Source organism: Colossoma macropomum, unplaced genomic scaffold (genome assembly GCF_904425465.1).
Source record: "Colossoma macropomum unplaced genomic scaffold, Colossoma_macropomum, whole genome shotgun sequence".
NCBI classification, from domain to species: domain Eukaryota; kingdom Metazoa; phylum Chordata; class Actinopteri; order Characiformes; family Serrasalmidae; genus Colossoma; species Colossoma macropomum.
The window spans coordinates 14,669,109-14,693,566 of record NW_023494798.1 but is presented as its reverse complement, the minus strand read 5'-3'; the positions used below and the strand labels follow the sequence as shown (position 1 = coordinate 14,693,566).

The 24,458-nt window shown below is 40.4% G+C and overlaps 2 protein-coding genes across 3 annotated transcripts in view; one reads left to right on the top strand and one right to left on the bottom strand.

Moving 5' to 3' along the window:
- Positions 1 to 109: 109 nt before the first annotated feature.
- Positions 110 to 12,715, top strand: si:ch211-216l23.2 (uncharacterized protein LOC565061 homolog). Of its 2 annotated transcripts, none has more exons than XM_036584850.1 (10): positions 110 to 367; positions 885 to 981; positions 1,872 to 1,955; positions 2,797 to 2,897; positions 3,111 to 3,234; positions 7,034 to 7,233; positions 9,737 to 10,012; positions 10,952 to 11,098; positions 11,451 to 12,341; positions 12,463 to 12,715. In XM_036584850.1, exons 2-10 carry the CDS (start codon positions 917 to 919, stop codon positions 12,492 to 12,494), a joined length of 1,920 nt encoding a protein of 639 aa, XP_036440743.1. In that variant the 5' UTR covers positions 110 to 367; positions 885 to 916; the 3' UTR covers positions 12,495 to 12,715. The 2 variants fall into 2 exon arrangements, with proteins under 2 accessions (XP_036440743.1, XP_036440742.1); XM_036584849.1 differs by having other exon boundaries at positions 110 to 426.
- Positions 12,716 to 17,389: 4,674 nt separating this feature from the next.
- si:ch211-212o1.2 (uncharacterized protein LOC492735 homolog) overlaps positions 17,390 to 24,458 on the bottom strand; it is a 30,376-nt gene continuing 23,307 nt past the window's right edge. Inside the window, exons 4-6 of the mRNA XM_036584903.1 lie at positions 23,140 to 23,284; positions 21,730 to 21,942; positions 17,390 to 19,251 (exon numbers count right to left, since the gene is read on the bottom strand). Coding sequence (XP_036440796.1) covers positions 19,130 to 19,251; positions 21,730 to 21,942; positions 23,140 to 23,284 — 480 coding nt within the window. The 3' untranslated portion in view covers positions 17,390 to 19,129. The remainder of the gene's footprint in view (positions 19,252 to 21,729; positions 21,943 to 23,139; positions 23,285 to 24,458) is intronic.

Here is a 24,458-nt window from a genome sequence, read left to right as displayed (position 1 = left end):
TTTGTTGCAAATGATTTACAGAGCTCAGATGAAGACCTGAAACAACTGGGCCGAGCCTGTGTTTGTGTTAGAATGCAACAACAGAATAATAACAGAAGAACGAAAAATAATGTCCTAAACAGTTGGGGTTGGGGGGGTGAGGTGAGGTGAGCAGTCATATCCCTGAAGCAAAACAGAAAAATGTGAACTATTATGAGGACAGGATTAAAAGAATGAACGGTTTGGATCCTCCATCCATCGCTACTACCGTGAAGATGCGGCAGGTGGCGGTGTGCGCTCCCAGCAGCACCTGTGATCCCTCTGAGGAAAGGGAACCATCCGCTAGCTAGGAAACGTCGCCAGCAGCCTGCAGATATATAAAGGCTTGGTACTTCAACTAAGTATTTAGCTATAGTACACATAGGTTTTTGAATACCGATAACATAGGTAACGTATCAGTTTAATATAAATCTGTTTATTATAAGCGCTCTGGTATCTGAGACACTGGCTGTACGAGTTAGCACAACTGGTCATAGCAACTGTTAGGCTAACTAACAGGTTTTACCAAAACATTATTAGAACTTTTGACTGGCCAGCCTCTGTTTAGTACTGTGAGTCAATAGACAGCTAAATATTGTCTGACCTTTCAGGTTTGCACACATTTGTTTTGGTCTCTTGAGTTAATTTACTCGCTAGCCTACGCTCCAGCATAGTAACGTTAGCTAGCTAACGCTAGGTAACATGTTTATTGTAGTAAAATAAGTGTGTATGGTGTTGTGTTACGTTAGATTTATCCCGAAAGCGTAAACTCAAATACATATCGTACTGTACGTGGGTGGTAAGGTGTATTGTGTTTGTGTACCTGCTGTAACTGTCATGCTTTGTAACCGTATTTTCCCTTTCAGCTGAAATCTTCAGCGGGCTCTGGTCCGTCTCGATGTCGCTGTGGGCTCCGGGTGCAGGAGGCAGGCGGCCTCCGTCTCAGCCGAACCCAAACAGCGGGTATGCGCGTTTAATCAGAGAGACTAACGTGCTCATCCTTTAGGAGTGGTTCCTCAGCGAAATACTGTCTGTATTATGTAATATGAGCTACTCTAGCTCTCCTGTTACGTTTATACATTCAATGCGTAACATCTCTAAATAAATGACTCACCTGTTTTTATGCTTCATATTCAATGACTATTCCTAATTTAATGGGGAGAACTGGGTAAACATAAAATTAACATGGTAATGTCCTGTTACACATCTTGTATGCATCAGTGTTTTTGGGGTCAGTTTGGCCCCAGCCTGTTTTAGCTGTATAAAAAGAAGTATCAGCATTTTACCCACACTGGCCACTATAACATGCAATTTTATAATCTACAAAAAAATGTCCCTCTGTGTTAGTGCTTCAGTGTCCAGCATACTGGACATTTGGAGAAATTAACATGTATTATTGCCAACACAACAACACAAAGCAAGCATTGAAATTGCGTTTACTGTATGTACAGCTGCATGAAACGTTTCTGAACTCTTGCAACCACCTGGACCACCTGGCATAAACGGCTCCTAAAATATTAAATCATTTTCTTAATAACTTTTATATCGTCATAATAAACAAAGAGCTGTTTAACACAAAGCGTATACGCTGATTTACATTACTATGTCTAAAATGAACAAAACAGTCAGCAATGGAGAAAAAAATAAAATAACATTACATAAGCTGTATTATATATTATATTTATTTATTCATACATTTTATACACTAGCCAAGTGAGTCTGCAGAGAAATATATATATTATATGTGTGTGTGTATATATATAAAATTATACAGATATGGATATGTTATTTTAGGCATTGATAATGCTGTATTTTGTGGTCCCAAACGTGAGTGTGTTTCTGTTTTTCTGCAGCGGAGTGAAACCTCTTCGAGCTTACCGAAGGCAGCCATATCCTCCCAGAGAGGAGAGAAATGACATGTACCATGAATCAGAAAAGTAAGTTAGAACTGTAATGGCTTATGTTGTGTCAGCTGACACTGAGTGTGTTTACATACAGTTAATAATCCAATAACTGCAGAACATCAGATTTTGTCAGTAATTCGTTCAATGTATTTACTTAAGAAATCAGATAACGGTAAAACTACATGTTCAAAGCCAGCATACATATCTACATGAGTCAGGCAATAATTGGATTTCTGCTTTGCAATCGGCAATAAGATATTGAGTCACTCTTTCTGGAAAATATGAATAAACATCATCTAAAAGATAAAGAATATTTAAAATCTTTATTTCGTTGAACATGTAGTTGGTTTCAGCATTGCTCAAAAAGTGTTTTTTTGCCATCATGCAGGTGCTGTGTTAAGCACTGCTTGCAGTTTCTGGGACAGCGCTTTGTTTTTGCACATGCACAGTCTGAGAAAATGATGGAAATCAGACTAAAGATATACATGCAATGAAAAACCTGATTATTGAACTAAAATTCAGGTCTCTTGATCAGACTTTTAGAAATACAATAATAGCCTTAATTTGATCTAAGAAATTGAAGTATGCTGTTTACATGACCCCTTGAATAATCAGATAACTTAAGAAATAAATAACTTTATTATTGATGTGAGTGTAAATGCATTCAACAAAAATGTGTGTGTGTGTGTGTGTGTGTGTGTGTGTGTGTGGTTACTGTTTTAATAGCCAAATTCCCAGATCCAGACTAAATTTGATCAGAGATTATTTAGGACTTTTAGTGGATGGTCTCCTTAGTCCCTAACATAAGATTAAAGTCTGTTATATCGTTATTGTTCCTGAATGTTCCTATTGTTGATTCAATCTCTGTTTACAGCTATGACAGTTTACAACAGCAGGATGATTACTCTGCCTCTACGAACTACGAGACATATGAGCATTCAGCACCTCAGCCGCACTTGGCTCATCAGCCCAATGGTAATGATCTTGAGTCATAATGTCTTATGATGTAATTGCACTTCTACCAGCGTTCCCAAAAAGTAGAGATGTCAGTTGTCAGCGCTCCACTCCCATGTATAACTGCTATTTTAGAATTTCACTTCTACATTGTCTGCTGAATTTGAACGATGTTAGCTTTAAGGGTTTGAATTATTGTCAAGAATTCAGATATATTTGCATATGTTCCTTCAGTTGCCTCATCAACCGGAGAGGATGAGCGCAGTGCTCTGTACCAGAGATTGTATGAGCAGTTTCATGGAGATGGAGCTAAGAAGCCTGCTGACTGTGTTGTGCTCTCAGTGAATAATCAGAATTCGTGAGTATCAGCCACACCAGGAAACTGAATGCTATAAAAATGAAAAAAATCATTTATATCTTAATTTATTCACATTGTTAATATTTTAATTTGGGTGCTTTGCTTGATTTTTGAAGAAATCTGCAGGTTCTTAAAAATGGGAAAAACAACGTGAAAGCATGGAAACTGTTAAAAAAAACACGGAAGCTGTCATTTCTGTACACTCAGATGTTTGTAAATATATAAAAGTATAGCAGCTGTTCTACAAATTCACACTTTACACAAATTCAAGTGAAATGAAACTGATTGATGACACTGTCATCTTTTAAATGCACAAAAATTCAGCTTCACTGTATTTTTATGAAAAAAGAACCTGCCCTCATTTTTAAAATGGTCATAATCTCAATTCCAAATGGGAAAAGAAATGCACATTTTTGGATGAGCATGATTAAGAATTCCACTCACATCAAATGTTTCCAGTCATCCTAAAACAAATTGCAACTAAAACAAGGCATAAACCTCACATTTTTATTTTTTATTTTGTAAATGGGGTCTAATTTAAATCTCACTATTTATTTATAAAACAGGATGCTGGTAATACACATTTAAAGCCATTGTTGCATGTCTATGAACTGCTGTCTCTAGTTAGCAATTAATTGCATTTTTAATGAAGTAGAGCAGCTGTTCAATAATGCCACACAGAATTATTAATGCATTATTGCAGCAAACATAGAAAAACACTTACCTAAAATAAAAAAAACATAGTAATTGCAGCCTAGTCAGGTACTTTGAGAGTATATGATAGATTGTAATTTTCTTGATATTTTAACCAAAAATAGTTTAAGGTATCCTTTTGAGCACTTTAATTGCTTTAAGTGGCTTTCCTTTCATAAAAGAGCTTGAAAGTTTGATACCACACAAATGGTAAAAATAATGCATTTACTAATAAATTATCTACACTCACACGGTGAAATGCTCAAATTCTTGTCCTAAATGATGGATTAAATTCAATTCAACAAATCCAGCACAAAAAAACACATGTAACTTACCATACATCATTATATTTAACAAAATGTCATAAACCTCATGCTTATTGTATGTCAGAAATGACCTAATACATAATTTAAAATGTATCCTAAACCATTGTTGGGACTGCAGTGTGATGGCTTGTTACAACTGATAAATTACTGGTAATAGTGCTGTGTGTCATAGTATACTTAATATTCCAGTGGTTAAATATAATGTCATAACTTATGTTTTTTTTTTCATAATTTCATGTGAAGTGCAAGCAGACCTTTGGGACCACTGTAGACATTGTATTATCAGTTGTAACAACTAAGGTTTCTTTCCTAAAATTCGAACAAAACACTGGAAAGTGTTTAGTTCAATAATTTGTTCACCATTTATTCACCAAGCAAGAATGAAAGATAAACAAAGCAACAGACTTAAGATTACATTAGTATATTTACCATTTACATAGTAAGTGTTAATGAATTCTTGTCCAAACAAAAACATGACTAAATGTCAAACCGTCCAGGTCAACGTCTATTATTTAAGCTTGAAAACAATATTCTCCACAGGTTAAAATGGGTTATAACCAGTTTTAAACCAGTTTTAAACAATGACTAGCAAGTGTCTTTTAACAAACTTAAGATGTTTTGTTAGAACCAGGCAGTTTCTGATTATTTTTATATTGTTAATCCTTGGAAGGCGAAAGTTATTACTTTAAGTAATTCATCATTTTAGCTGTGCTATTTAAATACAATTACGTAGTTCTGTAAAGAATTCCATTTACGTTTTAAGTCTTTTTTTTTTCCACATGCAAAAATGTACAGAATGTATTTTTCTTTTCACAAAGCAGGACTACGCAATTTGATAAAACTTCATCAAATTCAAATCATAACAAAATACCATACCTTCTACTTGTAAACACATTGAAAGTTTAGAATTCACATTTCGACTGAATGTCTGAACTACAATTGTGAAATATTACCCCATGCTTTAGTTAGCGTCTGTGTTAACTGTGACTTCTAAGGATTAAATAATTGCTTTGTTGTTTATTTAATCTTTTTTGCAATTATTATATAACCGCATTTTTTCAAAAAAGTTGGGACATTGCAATATGTAAATGAAAATAGAATGCAAAGATATGCAATGTAAACTCTATATTTAATGGAAAATAGTACAAAAACAACATATCAAATGTTGAAACTGAAATTTTGTTGTTTTTGAAAAATATATGCCCCTTTTGGATTTGATGCTAGCAACACATTCCAAAAAAGTTGGGACAAGGGCATGTTTACTACTGTATTGCATCACCTCTTCTTTTAACAACACCTGTAAGCGTTTTGGAACTGAGGAGACCAATTGCTGTAGTTTTGAAAGTGAAATGTTTTACCAGTCTTTCTTGTTACTGGATTTCAGCTGCTCAACAGTTTGGGGTCTCCTTTGTCATATTTTTCAGTTGATAATGCACCAGATGTTTTCATTGGGTGGCAAGACCGGTCTGCAGACAGGCCAGTTTAGCACCCAGGCTCTTTTACCATGGAGCCATGCTGTTGTAATACGTGCAGCATGTGGTTTGACATAAGCAAAGCCTTACCTGAAAAAGACGTCATCTGGATGGCAGCATATGTTGGTCCAAAACCTTTGTATATCATTCAGCATTAATGGTACTTTCACAGATGTGCAAGTCACCCATGCCGTGTGCACTAATGCACCCCATACCATCACGGATGCTGGCTTTTGAACTGTGCGCTGATGGCCAGCTGGATAGTCTTTAGCCTAGAGGACGCAGTGTCCATGAATTGTACTTTTCCACTTCGCCTCAGTCCGTCTTAAATGACCTTGGGCCCAGAGAAGTCAGCTGCTGTTTTGGATCCTGTTTATGTTTTTTTCTTTGCATGGTGGAGTTTTAACTTGCATTCGTGGATGCAGTGATGAACTGTGTTCACAGACAGTGGTTTTTGAAAGTGTTCATGAGCCCATGCAGTGATTTTCACTACAGAATCATGTCTTGTTTCTAATGCAGTGCTGCTTGAGGGCCTGAAGATCACGGTCAGTCAGTATTGGTTTTTGGTCTTGTCCCTTGCATATAGAGATTTCTCTGGATTCTCTGAATCTTTTAGTGATATTATGTACCGTAGATGATGAAATCACCAAGTTCTTTGTTATTTTACATTGAGAAACGTTATACTTGAATTTTTGCACTGTTTGCCTGTGCAGTCTTTCACAGAGTGGTGAACCCCTCTTCATCTTTACTACAGAAAGATCAGTCTCTCTGGGCTCTTTTTTATACCCAATCATGTTACTGACCTGTTGCCAATTAACCACCAGGTTTTTTTTTTTTTAGCATCACACAATTTTACCAGGCTTTTGTTGCCCCTATTCCAACCTTTTTGAAATGTGTTGCTGGCATCAAATTTAAAATGGGCATGCAATTTGCATTTTTTTTTTTTTATTCACATAATATTTTTAAAAATGTGCCACATATTTTATGATATTCAAACATGCTATTAACCCAGTCAGTAGTTTTCTGTAATGACAAAAATAATTGTAATATCTATACTTAGAACATGCCGTGGCAGATAATTTCCTTGACAGATTCAGCCTTACACTTGGTTTTAAACATTCTTCCTGAGGTGGTTATTGCACCCAAGTGCAGATAAGTTATTCCTTTATGTGAGGCCAACTTCATCTCCAACCTTTTGTGCTGTATACGTCAGGCAGCACGATAATACCACCTCTTCCCGGCCACATGTTTAACCAATTCCCTGGTGCATGGAGGTCAATAACCAGCTCTCTTCTTCTTCTTTCAAAGGGATTATCCAAAATCGTTAGGCCACTGTTTGCAGGACCGTGGCCTCTCGGTGGAAATGCTTTACCTGCAAGCGGAGTCAGGCCTGACCCGGGCCCTCCAAGATGTTCGCTCCGACGGTTCCCCCTTATGTATTCTCGTCGAGCAGACTAATGTAACTCTGTCCTCGTGCACAGTAATCATATTTTCAGAGTCCCTCAAAAGTAAGTCCCCACAGCCACAATTCTCCAAGCAAAAGCAATTTAACTAGCTATAACCATAGTACATATTACTATCAAAATACACTGGTTTAGTGGTGGGCATCCTTATGACCACAATTGTTTATTTTATTTCTTGAAAATCCTGAAACAAACACTCTGGTCAGGTCCATCAGAGAAGCCAATACACAATTTCTTCTTTCACATGGTGGTCTCAAACGCATTTAAAATGATCATTCCTGTTCAGGTGTCATTGTGCAGATATTTAAATGTTTATGAAAGGGGTTTAAAAAACAAAATAGCAATAAATACACAAATTAGCAAACATAATTACCACACACACACAAATGCTCGTAAGTGGAAAAAACACAGCAAATGAACAGTTTCCAAATTCAAATTTTCTAAACATTGCACGTTTTAAAAAGCTAGACCATGTCACATAGGATTTAAAAAGGTTTTCACTCTCTTTCTAAAACTCTCACTCTCTCTTTCTAAAGCTGAAGAAGGTGTGTTTGAGGCTGATGATAACATTTAAATGATTAGAATAAGCATTTTTATTAAACCAAACTGGCAACAGCCTGTATTGTAAGTGGAATAAATGTACTGTAATGCGAGTACCTAAATAGCTACCACAAAAAAGATTCAGCACTTTTAATACTATGCCTCTATGTTTGGCAAAATGCAACAGTTTAAAACAAATTATTTATATGTTTGTATGTGTTTGTCGTTGGATATCTTTATGAAAGTGGTGGTTTACAGTCACTTTTTCATCCCTTTAAAGTAACCATTTATACTGTGAAAGTGGAGATGCTCCAATGTGTAATTTCTGGTTTGTTACTACTGATATTGATGTTTTGTTAGGGCCAATATTCATATTGATATAATGTTTTTTAATGATTGTAAATAATTGTATTTTGCACTATATGGCCAAAAGTATTTAGGCACTTGACCATCACACCTACATGAGCTTGATGGATATCCCATTCCAAAACTATGGGCGTTAATATGGGGACCCGTTTAAGACTATAACAGCCTCCACTCTTGAGGAAAGGCTTTACACAAGATTTTGAAGTGTGTCTATGGGAATGTGTGTCCAATTAAGTCAAACGCTCCTTTGACTGAATGGGCACAAGTGGGTTGAGGTCAGGGCTCTGCAGGCCAGTGGAGTTCCACAACACCAGACTCGGTAAACCATGTCTTTATGGAGCTCACTTTGTGCACAGGGGCATATTCATATTGGAACAGGAAAGGATTTTCCCCAAGAAAATTGGAAGCATCCAGTTGTCTAAAATGTTTTTGTATGCTGTAACATTAACATTACCCTTCAGTGGAACTTTGGGGCACAGTCCTGAAAAACAGCCCCAGACCATTATCCCTCCTCCTCCAAACTTTACTGTTGGCACTAAACATTCCAGTAGGTCACACACTCCATCAGATTGCTAGATAGTTAAGTGTGATTCATCACTCCAGGGAACGTCCAGTGGTGACGTGCTTTACACGACTCCAGTCGATGCTTGGCATTGCGTATGATGATTTTAGGCTTGTGTGCATCTGCTCTGCCATGGAAACTCAAGTTCAACGTGCTCAACATGCTCAACAGTAGTTGCATCTGAAACACCTGAACTCAATGATTTGCCAGAGGGGTGTCCATATATTTTTGACCATATAGTTTAGATTTTTTATTCACAACAGTTTATCAGCACATTATATATCACCAAGTGATATACTATGCACCTCTACTTTAAAGTAACCCATTTGTCCTCTTTTTCCCTACAAAATGAAATCTACAAAACAAAAGGGACAAACCAAATGACAGAAAGCAGTTGGTATCAAGCAGATTTTTTTCTGCTTAATTGATGCCCACCACTATAATAGCAAGTATTCTTGCTGTAGTACAGAAAATTGGTCCAGATATTAATACAAATCTGATTTTTAAAACCAACCCACACCGTAACTTGGTAAGTGCATACATTCAGTTTTGTTACATTGCTTATCATCTTTCTGGCCTACCATCAAAAACCTAAATATCAATAATGTATTTTCAGGGTGAAACAATAGGGTCATATTGAAGACTCAAATGTTTCAGAGCTTAAAAAATCAAAATGCCTCCTTATTAAAACATTTCTGGTCGTGTGGGTTAATTAATGTATAAATCCATATTATGCCTGGAGTGAAGTGCTGCTAATGCACTAATATAGTTGTAATTCAGTTTTAAAAACTGACTGCTTACCCTTCATGCTGTTAACAGTTATAACAAAAAATCTGTACATTTCATTAAACATTATCATACACTTCTGCTCCCACCAAAAAAGAAATAAAACTTCATGAATTTCATCTTACATATAAATTGCATACACCATATTGAACAATATCCAGAAAATATCAGGCACTGGCACGTTCCTGCTGGTCTGATAAAACTCTCAAGCTGTTTAAACTGCAGTGGCCCTCACTGAGCACCATATGTGCCCCTACTTTCTCTATTGGCTGAGTCTCTGTTGCTCCCACACAGTTCACCGCAACATGCCCAAGGACCAGGCCATGGAGTTTGTGATGGTGGAGTTTGGCCGTCGGAGCAGTGGCCGGCGGCAGTGTGACCCTGTGGAGGCAGAAACGCAGGTGACAGAGCTGACCGATGACTACCTGGAGCGGGCCAAGCTGGAGTGCCACTTCGTGCCTTCCACTACACGACACCTGCTCTTTCTCATGGCAGAAGGCCTGCACCTGTACCCGGAGGAGTTAAAGACAATCGCTGAGTACATACAGAACCGCCAGGACCATCTGCAGAGTGAGTAAATAGGGAGTTCTCTCATTGAACAGAATGACACAGTGTACTGACAAACATTACAGACATGAAGATCCAGAGGTTTTTAGTGTGTGTATGTGTGATTGTGTTACTGGGTTTGTGGATTCCTCCTCCATCTTGCAGAGTTCCACAGAGTGCTCCTCATTTGCTCCTTCTTTTTGTTAAATTATGACTAGCCTTCCTCTAAATTATGCATGAATATAAACGTGCAGATTTTTATCAATCATGTGTATCGCTGACCTTGAATGCTACAATATTTACAAGGCAAGACAAGAAAATTAGTCTGTTGATCACAACTTGGGATTCACAAGAGCTAACCTGCTAAATAACTAACCTGCGCACAAGTCAAGTCTTGCAGTTTACTTAAGAGCTGCTGGTTAACAGTAAGACTTGCATCTTTTGCCTTTGCTCTGGTCTCACAGTAGTGATTGTAAATCTTGAGGGTTAAAAAGTTTGGTTTGCATCATGGAAATTGCTCAGCTGTGGATTTGCAGTGCATTGCCCAGCGTTTTGTTAGACAGTATGGCACTATTAAAGTAAAGCCAAGTGTGTTGATTTCGCGTGCTGACATTTAAACAGGCTACCAAAACAGATGCTAAGCAACTAGCTGCTAAATAGCCCCCAAATGATAGCTCCCATGATTTGACCATATAGTGTAGGTTTTTTATTCACAACTGTAGGCAAATGTAACAAGTCTTGTAGGAAAAATTAGTCATACATCCTCTCTGACTGACAGGAAGAATAAAGAGAAAAAAGTTTTCAAAAGTTCATTAATCACAAGTTTTGTCATTAGAAGGTCGTAGTGATAATGACAGGCTCATTATTGTTATTGTTTATCTCTGTTGCGTTGAGAAACAATGCTTTGTTTCCTAAAATGTTATTGAGCTTGCTGTATATTCCTTTGCTTCTGTGTCACCCCAGAGTTACCCAGTGACGTAGAAAGTGAAGTGGCTCCCGAGACGCTGAACAGTTTTTCTGCAGGTTTGGGGAAACCCCCACCCCTTCTACCAAATCCTGTCGGCCCCAGCCAACCAATTAGTGAGCACCCAACCCCTCCCTCAGGCATGGGTGAGCCACTTCAAAGTCATCTAATGGGTGCACCAGGTTTATGTACTGGCTATTTATTTAACTTGATAAAGTATATAGTGAAGTCAAGCAGTGATCAGTGATAAGTAGATGTTAAGACATCTATAAGGTGTATACAAATTCATAGACATTATACCTAGGTAGCTTTTGGATGTAAGCAATAAGAATGTAATAATATTTTTTTGTTAAACTTTTTTGACAATTGCCTGCAATGTAGATATAAAATCTCATATATCATATACATTTCAGAGACATGATATACATGAAACCTTAACTGGTTAAAAGTTAAATAAATGCTTTATATTTTTAAAACCTGATCTTTGTATTCTCCTAGCTTCGTATCTGAAGACCAAGCCTCCACCTCTTCTGTCAGTGGATGTTCTTCAAGGTTCCCCTCACAGGCCACCCGTCCCTCATGGCCCTCCTGCCCCACATGTCCCAGGCACCCCTCAAGCTCCACCTGCCCCTCATGCTCCACCTGCCCCTCATGCTCCACCTGCCCCTCATGCTCCACCTGCCTCTCATGCTCCTCCTGCCTCTCATGCTCTTCCTGACCCTTATGCCCCTCCTGACCCTTATGCTCCACCTGCCCCTCATGGTCCTCCTGACCCTTATGCCCCTCCTGCCCCTCATGGTCCTCCTGACTCTTACGCCCCTCCTGTCCCTCATGGCCCTCCTGCCCCTCATGCTGCTCCTGCCCCTCATGCTGCTCCTGCCCCTCATGCTGCTCCTGCCCCAACTGCTCCTCATGCTCCTCCTGCCCATTATGTCCCAGATGCCCCACATGGCCCTCTTGCTCCACATGGCTCTTCTGCCCCTCATGGCCAAGGTCCCCCGCATGGTCCACCTGCCTCTTATGCTCCCCAATCATCCTTTAGTCCCCAGCCACCAAGGGGTCCTCCAGGTCTGAGAGGTCCTCTAGGCCCCCGAGGGCCGCCAGTCCTCCGTAGTTTACTAGGCCCAAGAGAACCTCCAGCTTCTCGTGGTCCACAACCTCGACAAGGTCCATCAAGACCTCCTGGTCCACCTGCCACACATGGGCCTGCTGACCATGGAGCCCATGATTTCCATCCACCTCGAGGTCCCCCAATTCGTCACGGACCTCCACTGCTTCGTGGTCCACCATCCCAGAATGGTCCTGGTGTGCCTCGTGGTCCCCCACTTCTACGTGGTCCCAGAGCACCACCACCTGCACTCAAGAGCCTTCACATGGGGAACCCAACAGGTCTGGTCTCTCAGATATTAGGTGTTCTTCTGCATGTGTAATTACAAAAGATTGTGTTCTAGATTTGTAAGAACTTCACTTGACTCTGAGGTTCTTTTTCTTTTCTTCTTTTTCTTTCCAGCACCACGCCCAATGCGACGCCTGCTTCCCTGACCAACTCAAGGTGTCTGAAATGACTAAGCGGCTAGTGCAGCCACTTAAGAACTCATCAGTGTATTCTTGATGTTACTTGACAGTGTTTCTGTTGTGTGTTACATATTTTTTGTTTTCTGCTTTGTAAATTGCTTTTTATACATTTTTTCTTTAGTCTCAATTTCTTGTCCCTGGCATGAAAAATGCTGTATTTTATTAAAAGTCATTTTTTGTTCATTCTACAGCAGAGTCTGGTCTCTGATTGGTCTAAAGACCTGTCTCTTAGATGGCTGTCAGCATTACAAATGCTATCTTATAATCTTCTTAATGAGGTTCCTGCCCATTTGATCATTGTGTAGGTGAGTTTCAAACTGTGGGGTCAGACTGTAGTTTCCCTCTCTTTTTTTCCTCTCTTTCTTTTTTTCTCTTCACCTTCTCTCTGCTTATTCTGATATCTTAGCATCTACAGCCACAGATAATTCTGCGAGAGAATCCCTCCTCTCCCCCAAAACACAGCTGAGCAGCAGTTCAGTCATTATTCAGCCAACCTACAGATATAGTTCTGATTGGTCTATAAAAATTAAATATTGATAATGTTATCAAAATCTAAAAAGAGAGCTACAGTTTGTGAGTGGTGATACTGGTTTCATAATAGATTTATAATAGACATGGATTCAAATTTCATTCACAGTGACCTTTTGACCTTGGTATGGGAGGAGACAGATTTTTAATAAATAAAAATGCTTAGAAAACAGTCAAGTATGTTGGACGATTTATGGTTGCATAGCTCTTGAACTCCATGAACTATATAGTTCCACAGCAATTACCCCTGTATTTCAGTCTGAATGCACCATGAATTCATGTTAACATAGTTTCTAAACTCGTCACCTTTTTTTACTAACAATGGACAGTTTGATAAAGATTAGTCAGATAATTTTACAAAAAATAGTTGATCATTTCTTAATTAGTTTAATTTGCTCTGAGGTTTTAAAGCAAAGTCAGTAAAACTTACTGATTTGTCTTGCTGTGGTTCTACAAAAATCACAAGTAGTCTTCTGGTGCTACAATTGTGTTAAAATCGAGATCATTTTAAAAATGTAAGTACCTTCAACATCTTTATTTTAAAACCTTAAATTTAAATTAGTTTATAAGACTATAGATATACAAAATAGCTGCTAGTGCTGCATGGTGGCATAAACCTGTGCACATCACAATACATCACAATGGACACTAGAATCACTTTCTTCTGGTTTCCAACCCTTCAGTCACTCCAAAGAACATTACACAATCTGTTCTCTCAATCATGTTTCCTTCACAGCACCTGTCTTTTCCCACCACACCAAGACTGAGCTACAGTGATGATACATCACTGCAGCCAAGCAAGCCAGACCTGTCACTCTGGCCTGGATTGATGGCAAAAACACCAAACTACTGCATAAAAAAAGAGATAAGGAGGTTCAGAGTTCATGAAGATGTCAGCAGTTTTGTTAAAGAATAATGAATAATGAGAATAATGATTAAAAGTCTGATCTGTTTAGTGTAGCAATGATTTATAATACCTTGCCATGTAGACATGCACTAAAGAGTGTGGGGGCACCTGACCATCCCACCTATATGAACTTGTTGGACATCCCATTCCGAAACCAGGCATAAACATTTAATCCATGACCAGGCTTAACCCACATATAAGAAACTGGCCATATATCTGCTGCAGCAAGAGCCTCCAACCTTCTGTGAAGGCATCAGACCAGATGTTGAACATTGCTATTAGGATTTGATTGTATTCAGCAACAAGAGCATTACTGAGGTCTTGACCTGTTCCGGATCAAACTCATCCCAAAGGTACTGGATGGTGCTCCATCACTCCAGAGAAGGCAGTTTCACTGCTCCAAAGCCCAATGTGGAGCTTGTTACTCCTCTAGTTGATGGTTGGCATTGGGCATGGTGACCTTAGACTTGTGTGGCTGCTCTGCAGCATTACATTCAATTGGCAGTGCATTATACAAGGTATGAGTGCCTATGAATCTCTGTGTCATTCTTTCAGCATCATATTGTATTTAAATGCTTTTCTCCTGTCCTGCCCCCTGCAGGGAGAGAGTAATGCCAGCATGAAGGACACAGCAGGAGGAGATGGCATGTGTCTTCCTCCCTGCCTGTCTTCTTAGAGAGAAGAGGCTTCCACTCGACCCTTCACCAGCAGCCTCCCCTGCGCTGCTGCTCCATCCCTACACTCACACACTCAGCTGGCACACACTCACAAAACCAGTATACCACACAGCCTCTGCAGTATGGAATCAACCTATCCAGACTCTACTTTACAAAACGTTGACATATAATCCCATTCATACTAGAAATTGTGGCAACTCAGAATGTCTCAATTTATAGTGCATTATCAGTATCATATATTTTTAACCACTGTATAACAGTGTATTTTATATACATTGTTTGAACAGTTCGAATGTCATTTATTTGGTGTAACTGAGCTAATGTTAAAAATGCACTATGTAAGTTTTTGTTAAAATTGAAAGGAGTAGCATTACTAAGACATGCTAAAATATGGTGTGTGCATGTGTGTGTGCATGTGTGTGTGTGTGTGTGTGTGTGTGTGTCACGCTGTAAAGCCTAAAACAATCATTTAAAAGTCAGAGGCATGCTATCAGATCTTGCAGAAAGTTTTCTGACCAAGGGTCTTTATGTCTTAATGTCACACACACAGGCTCAAAAGAAGGTCCGGCACGATGTTTACGTCTCAAATGCAAAATCAGCATTATAGTGATGAAGAGATGATGACAATAGTAGAATATTACATTCTCAGAAAATATATCATTCACCAAGTTTTGACTGAGTTCTCTTTGAAAACTTGTTAAACACACTTACATTCACCAGATTCATCTGCTCGGGGAAGGGGACCGAAGCACAACCAACGTTACAAAATGTTCTTCCACGTTACATGCAATTACACATGTCCACCAGAGAGGTCTCCAAATCCTGAACAGTGCAGCTTTAAACAACTGCTTTTTTTGTCATATGCTGAATATTTAGAGAGTTATTTATTTCAAATGACATTTATTTTGTATGTCTGTGAGTGGTCATACTGTAAGGGCAGACTGAATGCAGTGTAGTTGTGCTAATGTTAGCACTGTGGCAAATTTGTTGTCAGTTCTAATCTGTACAGCTTCATTTAGCTACAATGCCACAGTCGTTAACTTAGCAGTTTAAACTGGAAACTCAATGTTGTGTAGCAAACCTAACATTCATTAAGCTGGGTCAAACTTTTACCACAGTTCTGAGAAGCTGTAATAAGCTCTAAAGTCCAGCCTTAAAAAAGTCACTATGAATAGGTGCAGTTCTGGGCAGAGCATGGGTAGGTCAATATTGTTTGATTTGTTAAAAGCAGATGCAGGCATATGCTTTTTTTCTTTTGTTATCTTCAGGTTTTATAGTACTGTTCACTCAACATTGAGCAGTAGAACATGCATATAAAAATGACTATTGATATTGAATGATATGGAAGAATATACAGTGATATGATTTTTGTCATCACTTAGCCCTACATAACTGTCCTCCAGCTATACTCTATAATTGATTTTTTAAGCTCAAAATGTAATTAGCAAGCTGAAATCATTTCATTCCAGGTCGGAGTACTAGTTCCACGTCCTACTAGGTCATTTTAGCTGAAGGCACCCAAGTTGAAATGTATGTCGACCTGCCTGACAAACCAGAATTAGCTCAAAATTCAAAATTCAGAGAAAACAAGCAATAAGAACAAAGAAAGCCTGATTCTCTCCCTTCTTATCTCACCGCTGGAGGGGCTCTTTCTCCTCACCTGCTAGGCCTTCATAATGCCTCTTAGTCAGGGGCCACTTTGTCCCAGCCAAGAGTGGGGCTCTCTCCTCCCCACCCAGTCAGAGGTTCTCCACTGCAGGTAGCACTCACCAAATGCAGATACAACTAGAGTACTAGCCCAGGGGACAAAAAAATTTGGAACTTACATAATTTGCGCCTAATTGCAAATGTAGTTGATAATCCAAGATGTTTGTTGTCCAACAATATTTATGTAACTTCTTTATTTCATCAAGTATTATTTTAGAAGATTTGTACTTTACAGAACTATTGAATGCTCATATTTTCCAAGAGGAAAAACATTTTAATCCTTATATTTTCATTTAGAGCTTTAAAGTTTAAAGTCCATTCTCCGGCAAAACAGACATCATTTGCTAGCAGGTTATTTTCATATGACTGATTGGAAATGACCAATAATTCTGAGCAAAGCAGTGGTCATGGCTGTCATGACTATTTTAAAATTAAACATTTAAATTTAATGTTCATGTTTTGCTTTTGTATACTTGAGGTTATTTAAACATAAAAACGCTCCAATAGTGGCAGCAGACGTTGGTGCACTACACCTGGACCACAAGAGATACTGAGGAGTTGGGAGAAAAAATTATTTGCTTTTAGACCTTTTCAAATACACACAATGTTCCAGAATGGAACACTGTATGGGATTTTTGCATCTAAGCAAACGCATATTAGTGTATTCAGGCCTTAAATATATTTGGTGTGTGTACATCTTTCAGCCACTTGGGGGAGCCAAGAAGTCATCTTTCACTGCTCTACAATCTTTAAGCTCATAGGAGGGAGCACAGCTGACCACCCCCTTACATTAAGTAGTACACTTCTAAGAAAAACTGCCCTCATAAGCAACGGTCTAATGAATATCTATGGAGTGAATGACAGGAGGCTGTGACTCATTTCCAGGCAACACTTGATCATTACGACTTTCCAGTGTTATTTTGTTCAGTGTACTTCATTTGAAGTGAGTCATAATCATTCATGACTCATTTTAACACAGAGAATGAAGCAAAAAGAGCACAGAATAAAAGCAAAAGGACAATGAAATAAACCACCACATAATATAAAATGTAACTTACTGGATCTTTATTAAATCATATAGCTAATAAAAACATTGATTTTAAGGCAGACTAGCAGCAAGCATTAGCTGCAAGATGGACAGTAAGAATAAATACAAGGCTGATTGTTTAATAAAAAAATAGAAAAATTATAAAGCCATAGAGAGAAAGAAACTCAACTAGTGCAGCTGTAGGTATGAAAAACAAGTGCTGAGATGAACATTATTGTAACAGATCTTCTATGGCTGTATTTTTTACTCTCACTGTCTACCTGCATGTAGCAATCTAACACGAACTCTAAACATGATTCCACACGTAGTCAGTTAGGTCTGTGTTTGTGTGTGTTCTGGGCGTATGGAGTGTGTGTAAGGGCGGGGGTCAAGATAAGGAGATGTTTGGTTGCCTCTCATAATTCATCTAAGTAAATGTAACTTATTAAATAAAGTATTTTTTAAAAGCATTTGTAATGTTTCCCCAAAGCAAGCCTAGTAACACATAATTCTTATTATTTAAGTTGACCCTTTTTCCTATAATGACCTCATCAAAACATTTAAACCTTAAATACAAAGTAGGATGACCAACATTAGACAGGTACAAACCATTCTGAATCACTGAGTGTTCCCCAAAGGGAACTGTGTGTAATTGTGGATGCAGAATCAACGTTCATCTCAAGAGCTCTGCTCTTTTAGTTTTTGATTTCCATGCACTGCATTTGCACAAGTAGGTCTCGCTGATTGGACCGCCTTAAAAATGACTTGAGAAAGTGTTCCCAACTGCGGTAATGCCATTCCGAATCCACAGAACAAAATAACGTTGAAGCTTGCAAGATTCAGAATGTTTATACCAAGCTAGGCCAACATGATCAAGACCACTACTACTCAACAAACACTAATCAGACATCCTCACAAAGAGGCTGAGCAAAGCTCATCCCCAGTAAATCTTTGACAGGCTGATCTGAAGAACATGTAATAGAACAAGTTTGTGTTTAAGGCCAACGCAGGCTGAGCCAGACACATTCTGGGAAAACATTCAGTTGGGTCAACAAAGCACGGACTATGCCGGCCAGCCAACAAAACCCTTTCCCTTGTGTTTGAACTTTCGCTTTAAGAGATGTCTTCATCAGCCCAAGATGGACATGTAACATGGAAGGAAAAGCAGAATCCTATTCTAGCTGTGTGCCTGAATCTAGTCTGGCCCAAAAAAGTGCTGAATTGTTTATGGTCTGCCCCCTAACCGAATGGCAACAAAAATCCAAAAAACTTTTTCTTTTTCTTCACCCTCTGGAGAGCCCAACCTCCAGAGGATGTACATTTCTGACAGATATGAGAATGCAACAGCGGATGTTCAGGAGAGCACTCGTTGACTGAAGGACCATGGACAGCGAACGGAGTGAGGATGCTATGAATGATCACCCTCATCTTTAGCGCTCTTAGCTGCACGCCTTGAAGTGAACCTTCTCTTTCTGTTCTACGACTGTGTGCTGGAGTGTGAAGGACAAATTTGGAAGAATAAACCTGGAGGAGTGAGAGACAGCCGAATAGCTTGTGTGTTGCAGACCTTAGAGAGTGGTGAAGGTCTCGGGATTCGGTGGTGTCAATATGGAAAGACAGAAAGAGGAGGGAGGGATAAGGAGTCAGGGGTAAGGCCCATATTCTGCTTTTCTCCCTCTAAGAGGAGCCCCCTCAGCTCAGCAGCTGAGGAGGAGAGGAGTGAGGGATGAAGGGGGGTGTAGGCCTGTTCTGGGCCTCAGTCAGTCTTCTTTGCCCAGGCCATGTCATCGCTGCGTGGCTTGTGGCCAGTAACTCTCTCTACCAGCCACTCCATCCTCCTCCAGAAGCCTATTCGGTCCAGAGGGTAGTTAAGCCAACCTGAGAGAGGGAGAGAAAAGGATAGAGAGGGCAAGAACATTAGCAGGACAGCACTCCAAGGATTAGTAACTGAGAAGAAAGGGTGAGCTGAAGAGCTTTCCAGAGAGAGAGCAGAAGAGGCAAAACATTTATATATATTAAAAAAAAAAAAATACTGAATGCACGTGGAAGGACATCCCCCTGACATGCTGAACAACAGTTCTTACTGGTAGAGCAGGTCCCAGGGGATAAACAGAAGAGAAGGCTATAGAGGCAGAGTAATGTACACACTTACTGAAAAACACACCCTACTACCTCACACGGTTGGAGTGGCAGTCCCACTGCAGTTTGACATAAAAGCCATTATTGCCAAACATACACACACCAGTATGTAAGACGAGTGTGTCTGATTCACATACATTTAGTAGACTCAGCTCGCTCTCGTTCAGACCCTCAGACATATCCCCCTTTCGATTTCTTACTGAACATGTCATCACCCTGGAGCCAACACTGTCAGTCACATATACATGTCTTCTCACACAATGTAAACATGATCATTCACTCACCTCTATAACACACCACAGCCACCTGAGCAACCCCCTATACTTCTACAGACCATCTGTATGAACACTGCTATGCCTTAGTTGTTGCAAGCTGTGTGTGTGTGTGTGTGTGTGTGGCCCCTGCAGTGACACTCTCAGTGCAAGAGGAGAGTAGTATAGCATGTCTTGTTGTTTGATTACTCCTCTTTGTCTCCCTCTCTCTATCTGTCTCTCTCCATGCAGGCCTGTTTGTTAGCACTGACAGCAGGTTAGCATTAAATATACATGGAGACTGTCAGCCAGTGGAGCACACAAAGACAGACCGGGGGCCCCAGGGACCCGACAGAGAGGGTGGAGGAGATCCCCCGGAGAGTGGGGGGGCAGTGAACAAGCGCAAGAGAGAAGAGAGAGGGAGAGTGAGCGAGAGGGAGACGGAGAGAGAGAATCCCTCCTTTCCCTTCAACATTCCCTCTCTCCACCAAACTAGAGAAGAGGACCAGCTCTTTTTCTCTCTCTCTCACACTCACACACACTCACACACACTCACACACACCACCCCCACACTCACATCTGTTGTCCACAGGGGCGCAGGGTGACGCACAAGCATCCCCACTATGCTCTCTCAAAGACACACATGCCGAATACTGAGTGTTGGAGCTATCACAAGGATTTAATGCCTTCACACAAACAAACACACACACACACACACACACACACACACACACACACACACACACACACACACACACACACACAGCTATTTTTATCCATGACGAACATCTAGCGGCTAAACTAGACAACTCAACTGAAAGAAAAGAAATATTTTCAAATTACAATAAATGGCACAGACAACAGAACACAATATTATTATGACACAAAACCTCCAGCTTCATATGAGGTGCTGTAACACTGCCAGTGCTACACTGGATCACCTTAGGCCAGCTCACCCTCACCTCTCCTCTACTGTAAACATTTACAGATGTTACTCAAATACACAGAAAAAACTACAGCTTAACACATCTGTGCAAAACACAACAGCTCTCCATACCAGGAGCTGCAGTAGTCTGACATCTATAAAACTGAAACATTTCAAGTAAAGGATATATCGTCTGAATGTCTTACAAACTTCAGATGTCCATTTCTGACTGAAACCCAGTGAGTGAAAGGAAAAGTAATCCAGGCACTGGGTGAGTAAATCAAGGCTAGTGAATGCTTGTACATTAATGTTTGTGAACGTCTGTGAAATAAAATGTGAATTTGAAGCATGTTTATAATCACAGCACAAAGTAAAAATCCATGAAATGAGTTCTGTTTCGTATTATTGGGTTTTATTACAGCACTTTTAGAGCTCTTGTGTGTCCATGTTTATCCCTATTAATATTAACAATTTTTCTTTAAGAACATTCAAATACTGTTCATTAAAATATTTGGACATACCAATGGCAAAAACAGATATATTTTCATCAAGTGGTATTACTAAAATCATGCTATTACACTGGTACTCAAAATTTAGACCACTCTCTGTGTGGTGTTTTGAGAGTGCCGTGTGCTCACTTTCGTTTTTTTTCCTTCATGCACAAATTCATAGGCCTCTCATGGCCGACCACCGACACTGATTCAACATGCTCATTTGGCCAAAACAGAGCTGACGAAAGCTGAATAGATCCAACAGTGTACAAACTACAGGCGACTGTCAGACACTGACGCTCAGAAAAAGCTGGATGACGTCCAGCGGCCAACAGCAGGTTTGGTGAGTAAATGCTCTAAAAGTGGCAGATTGTCTGTTGCAGATTATTTTCGTTCTACTGCAAAAATAACACGAAGCCATTGTGAAATCTGTTTTGATACACTGTAACAACGATAACTGCAATTCTAATGTCAAGTTATTAAAAATGTCAGTAGTCGTGGGTGTAAAAGCTATGTGTGTGTGTATGTATGTGTTTGTGTGTGTTTGTACCTGTAGTAATGCAGTAGTAGGTCTCGTGAGGGGACACATGGTGGATGCGGTGGTGTTTGCGGGGCAGCACTAGGTGGCAGTCCTGCAGCAGAGTGACCCAGCACGGCAGGCCGAAGTAGGAGTGAGACCACTTGTGGATCTGATTAGTCATGGTCACAAAAACCGCCAGTGCAAAGACGAAACACTCCCAGGGGTAGGACTCCGCAAGGGCATCTGAGAGAGAGAGAGAGAGAGAGAGAGAGAGAGAGAGAGAGAGAGAGAGAGAGAGAGAGAGAGAGAGAGATTACATGCAAATCAAAATAAATGTGTTCTATTTAATAGTCTATTTTCCCCTTAGTTGTGCTAGACTGATTTAAAACTGACCTTCACCTGGCGAACCCTGAGTTGAAGACTCACCTACAGAGCCTACACACCATCTGCTGAACCCACACAGCTTCAGCTCTACACACAGCTCGCTGTGCTGTTAAGGCCAGTTTGCACTTGTATGAGTTACAGGAATTTACTTCAGTTCTCAAGTGTGGAGGCAGCACCTTTACATTCTTGGTGTGGAATGATTCAAAACATTTTTAGGTCAAAATTGTTTCCATTTTAATTTTTTTATCTGCTTTCAAAATACTTTGACTTCCCAAAGAATAACCTTTATATCTTATATATTAAACCATGACATGTGCTTATCAAATTTAACTTTTTATATTTTCATTCAATCACATTTTTATTAACAGATATTCGGTTGATAAGTTAGACAAAACAAATTACAGAAGTCAGAACTTAACTGGATTTGCCATGAGGTCACTTGCCTGTTTATGTTCAAGGTCCTTGAGAACCTTGAGACTGAGGTCTTGGTATTAGCTAGAAAACAGCTGCTAAGTTAGCGTAGATGGTTATAGCCATACCTGACAGTTTACAGGGCTAAATAAAAGCAAAACGCCATTACACAATGGAGAAATTTTATTATGCAATCCAATGTTTTTTTTTTTTTCCCTTGTCATCATAAAAATCATTAACGATGTAGGGCAATGCAAGCTCGTAAAAATCAAGATAATACAGTCTGCCACTACCCAAAAGAGAACTAATAAAGTAGACAAACTGCATGCACGCAAACAAGCTTTGAGCAGCTGCCCTTGATGTTTTCAGACCTTAGCAACGGCCCTGTGTTTGAGGAAGTGAAATAAATTGAGGTCCCGTCTTCTTTCAAAGGTTAAAATTTTGATTCGTCATTTCAATAAAAAATACTGCGCCCTTAATCGTCTGTACAGTATAAAAGGTGAAAGGTGACTGACAGAATAACGTATGATGCTTTTTTCCAAACATAACATTCACACGCACTGCAATAAAAGTCACAGCGAAACTGCTCACTGACTGCTTCCCAGCAACTGTGGAAGTCGTGTGTGTGTGTGTGTGTGTTTGTACCTGGTGTGTAGGACAGGAACTTGTAGGCCATGTGGGCGAGAGGCAGGATGGTGATCATGCAGTTGTCTCCATTGGTCTCAATGAAGTCGTGCCGTGTGATGGCCGTCGGGTCAATGTGGTGCTCCCGGAAAGGACGGATAAATGCCTACATGGACAGAAACATACAGAAGGGTAAAAAAGAGCAAAAGAGGAAGACAGACAGGAGAAGAAGGGCATCTGTAATTTGGTATGTTGCTACACACGAAACATGACATGCTCCTTGTTAATGAATGGCTAAACCATCTGCTGATCACACAGACAGCCCTGTAAAACTCTAACAGACCTGCTTCCTTGTGGGAGTCAGTCTTTTACACCTATCACACTAAAGCAGAGGGCTTTGATGGAATTCTACCTCAAGATCGAGTTCGAGTTGATGAGCAGTGAAAAATAGGGGGGGGCGGGGAATTTAAGCCTTAACAAACAACTCCGAGTCGTGTGTTTACTGTCTCCTCCTGAAAGTCGGGGGTGGGTGTGGGTTCAGGGTTGATGTTTGACTGATAGAGTTAAACTGGTGCGCCGGCGTTAGCGGAGCCTAATGAAAGCGAGGGGGAGAAAGCGCCGCGGCCGCGTGAGCTACAAGTTATGGAGCGGCGAGATAACCCGGCATAAAACAGCACTTCCCCGCCGCTCAGATCCCGCATCATGAAAAAGCTGAACCCAGCGGCTCCTGTCACTCACGCCCGGGAGCGCTGCTTTGAGACGGGCGCCCCGCCTGCGAGCGCGCGGGTGTCGCAAAATGAAAGGGAGCGCGGGAAAGAATCGCATAAGCACAAAGAGAAAAGAGGGGAGAGAGAGAGAGAGAGAGAGAGAGAGAGAGAGAGAGAGAATAAAATAAAAACCCACAAGAATGAAGGTAATTTATTTCCCACACAAAAAAGCAGGAGTCGTTTGGAGCCGCATTACCATAGCGGTTTCGGAGGGGAGGCGCGAGGGGGGAAAATGTCATTATCGCGTGTTTGTGGGCCGAACTCAATCACACCTATATCTGAGGGCGCGTGGAGGCACTCTGCTGGAGCGCGGGAAACTATCTGCTGATATTTCGACAATTATCTTCCCTCCCGTTCCGCTCGCCTCCCCCTCCCTCCCTCTCCCGGCCCCGCGCGCGCGAGATTAAAAGAGCGCTAAGCTGCGGACGGCCCGCCGCGCGCGTGTGTAGGACTCTCCGGCCACCTGGTGGCTCTCCGCCGCTAATCCCGCACCGTTTAACGCCCTGCCTCGCGCCTCGCCTCGCCAACGCCTCGCGCCTAATCACGACTCCACCATCTCCGGATTGCCGTGGC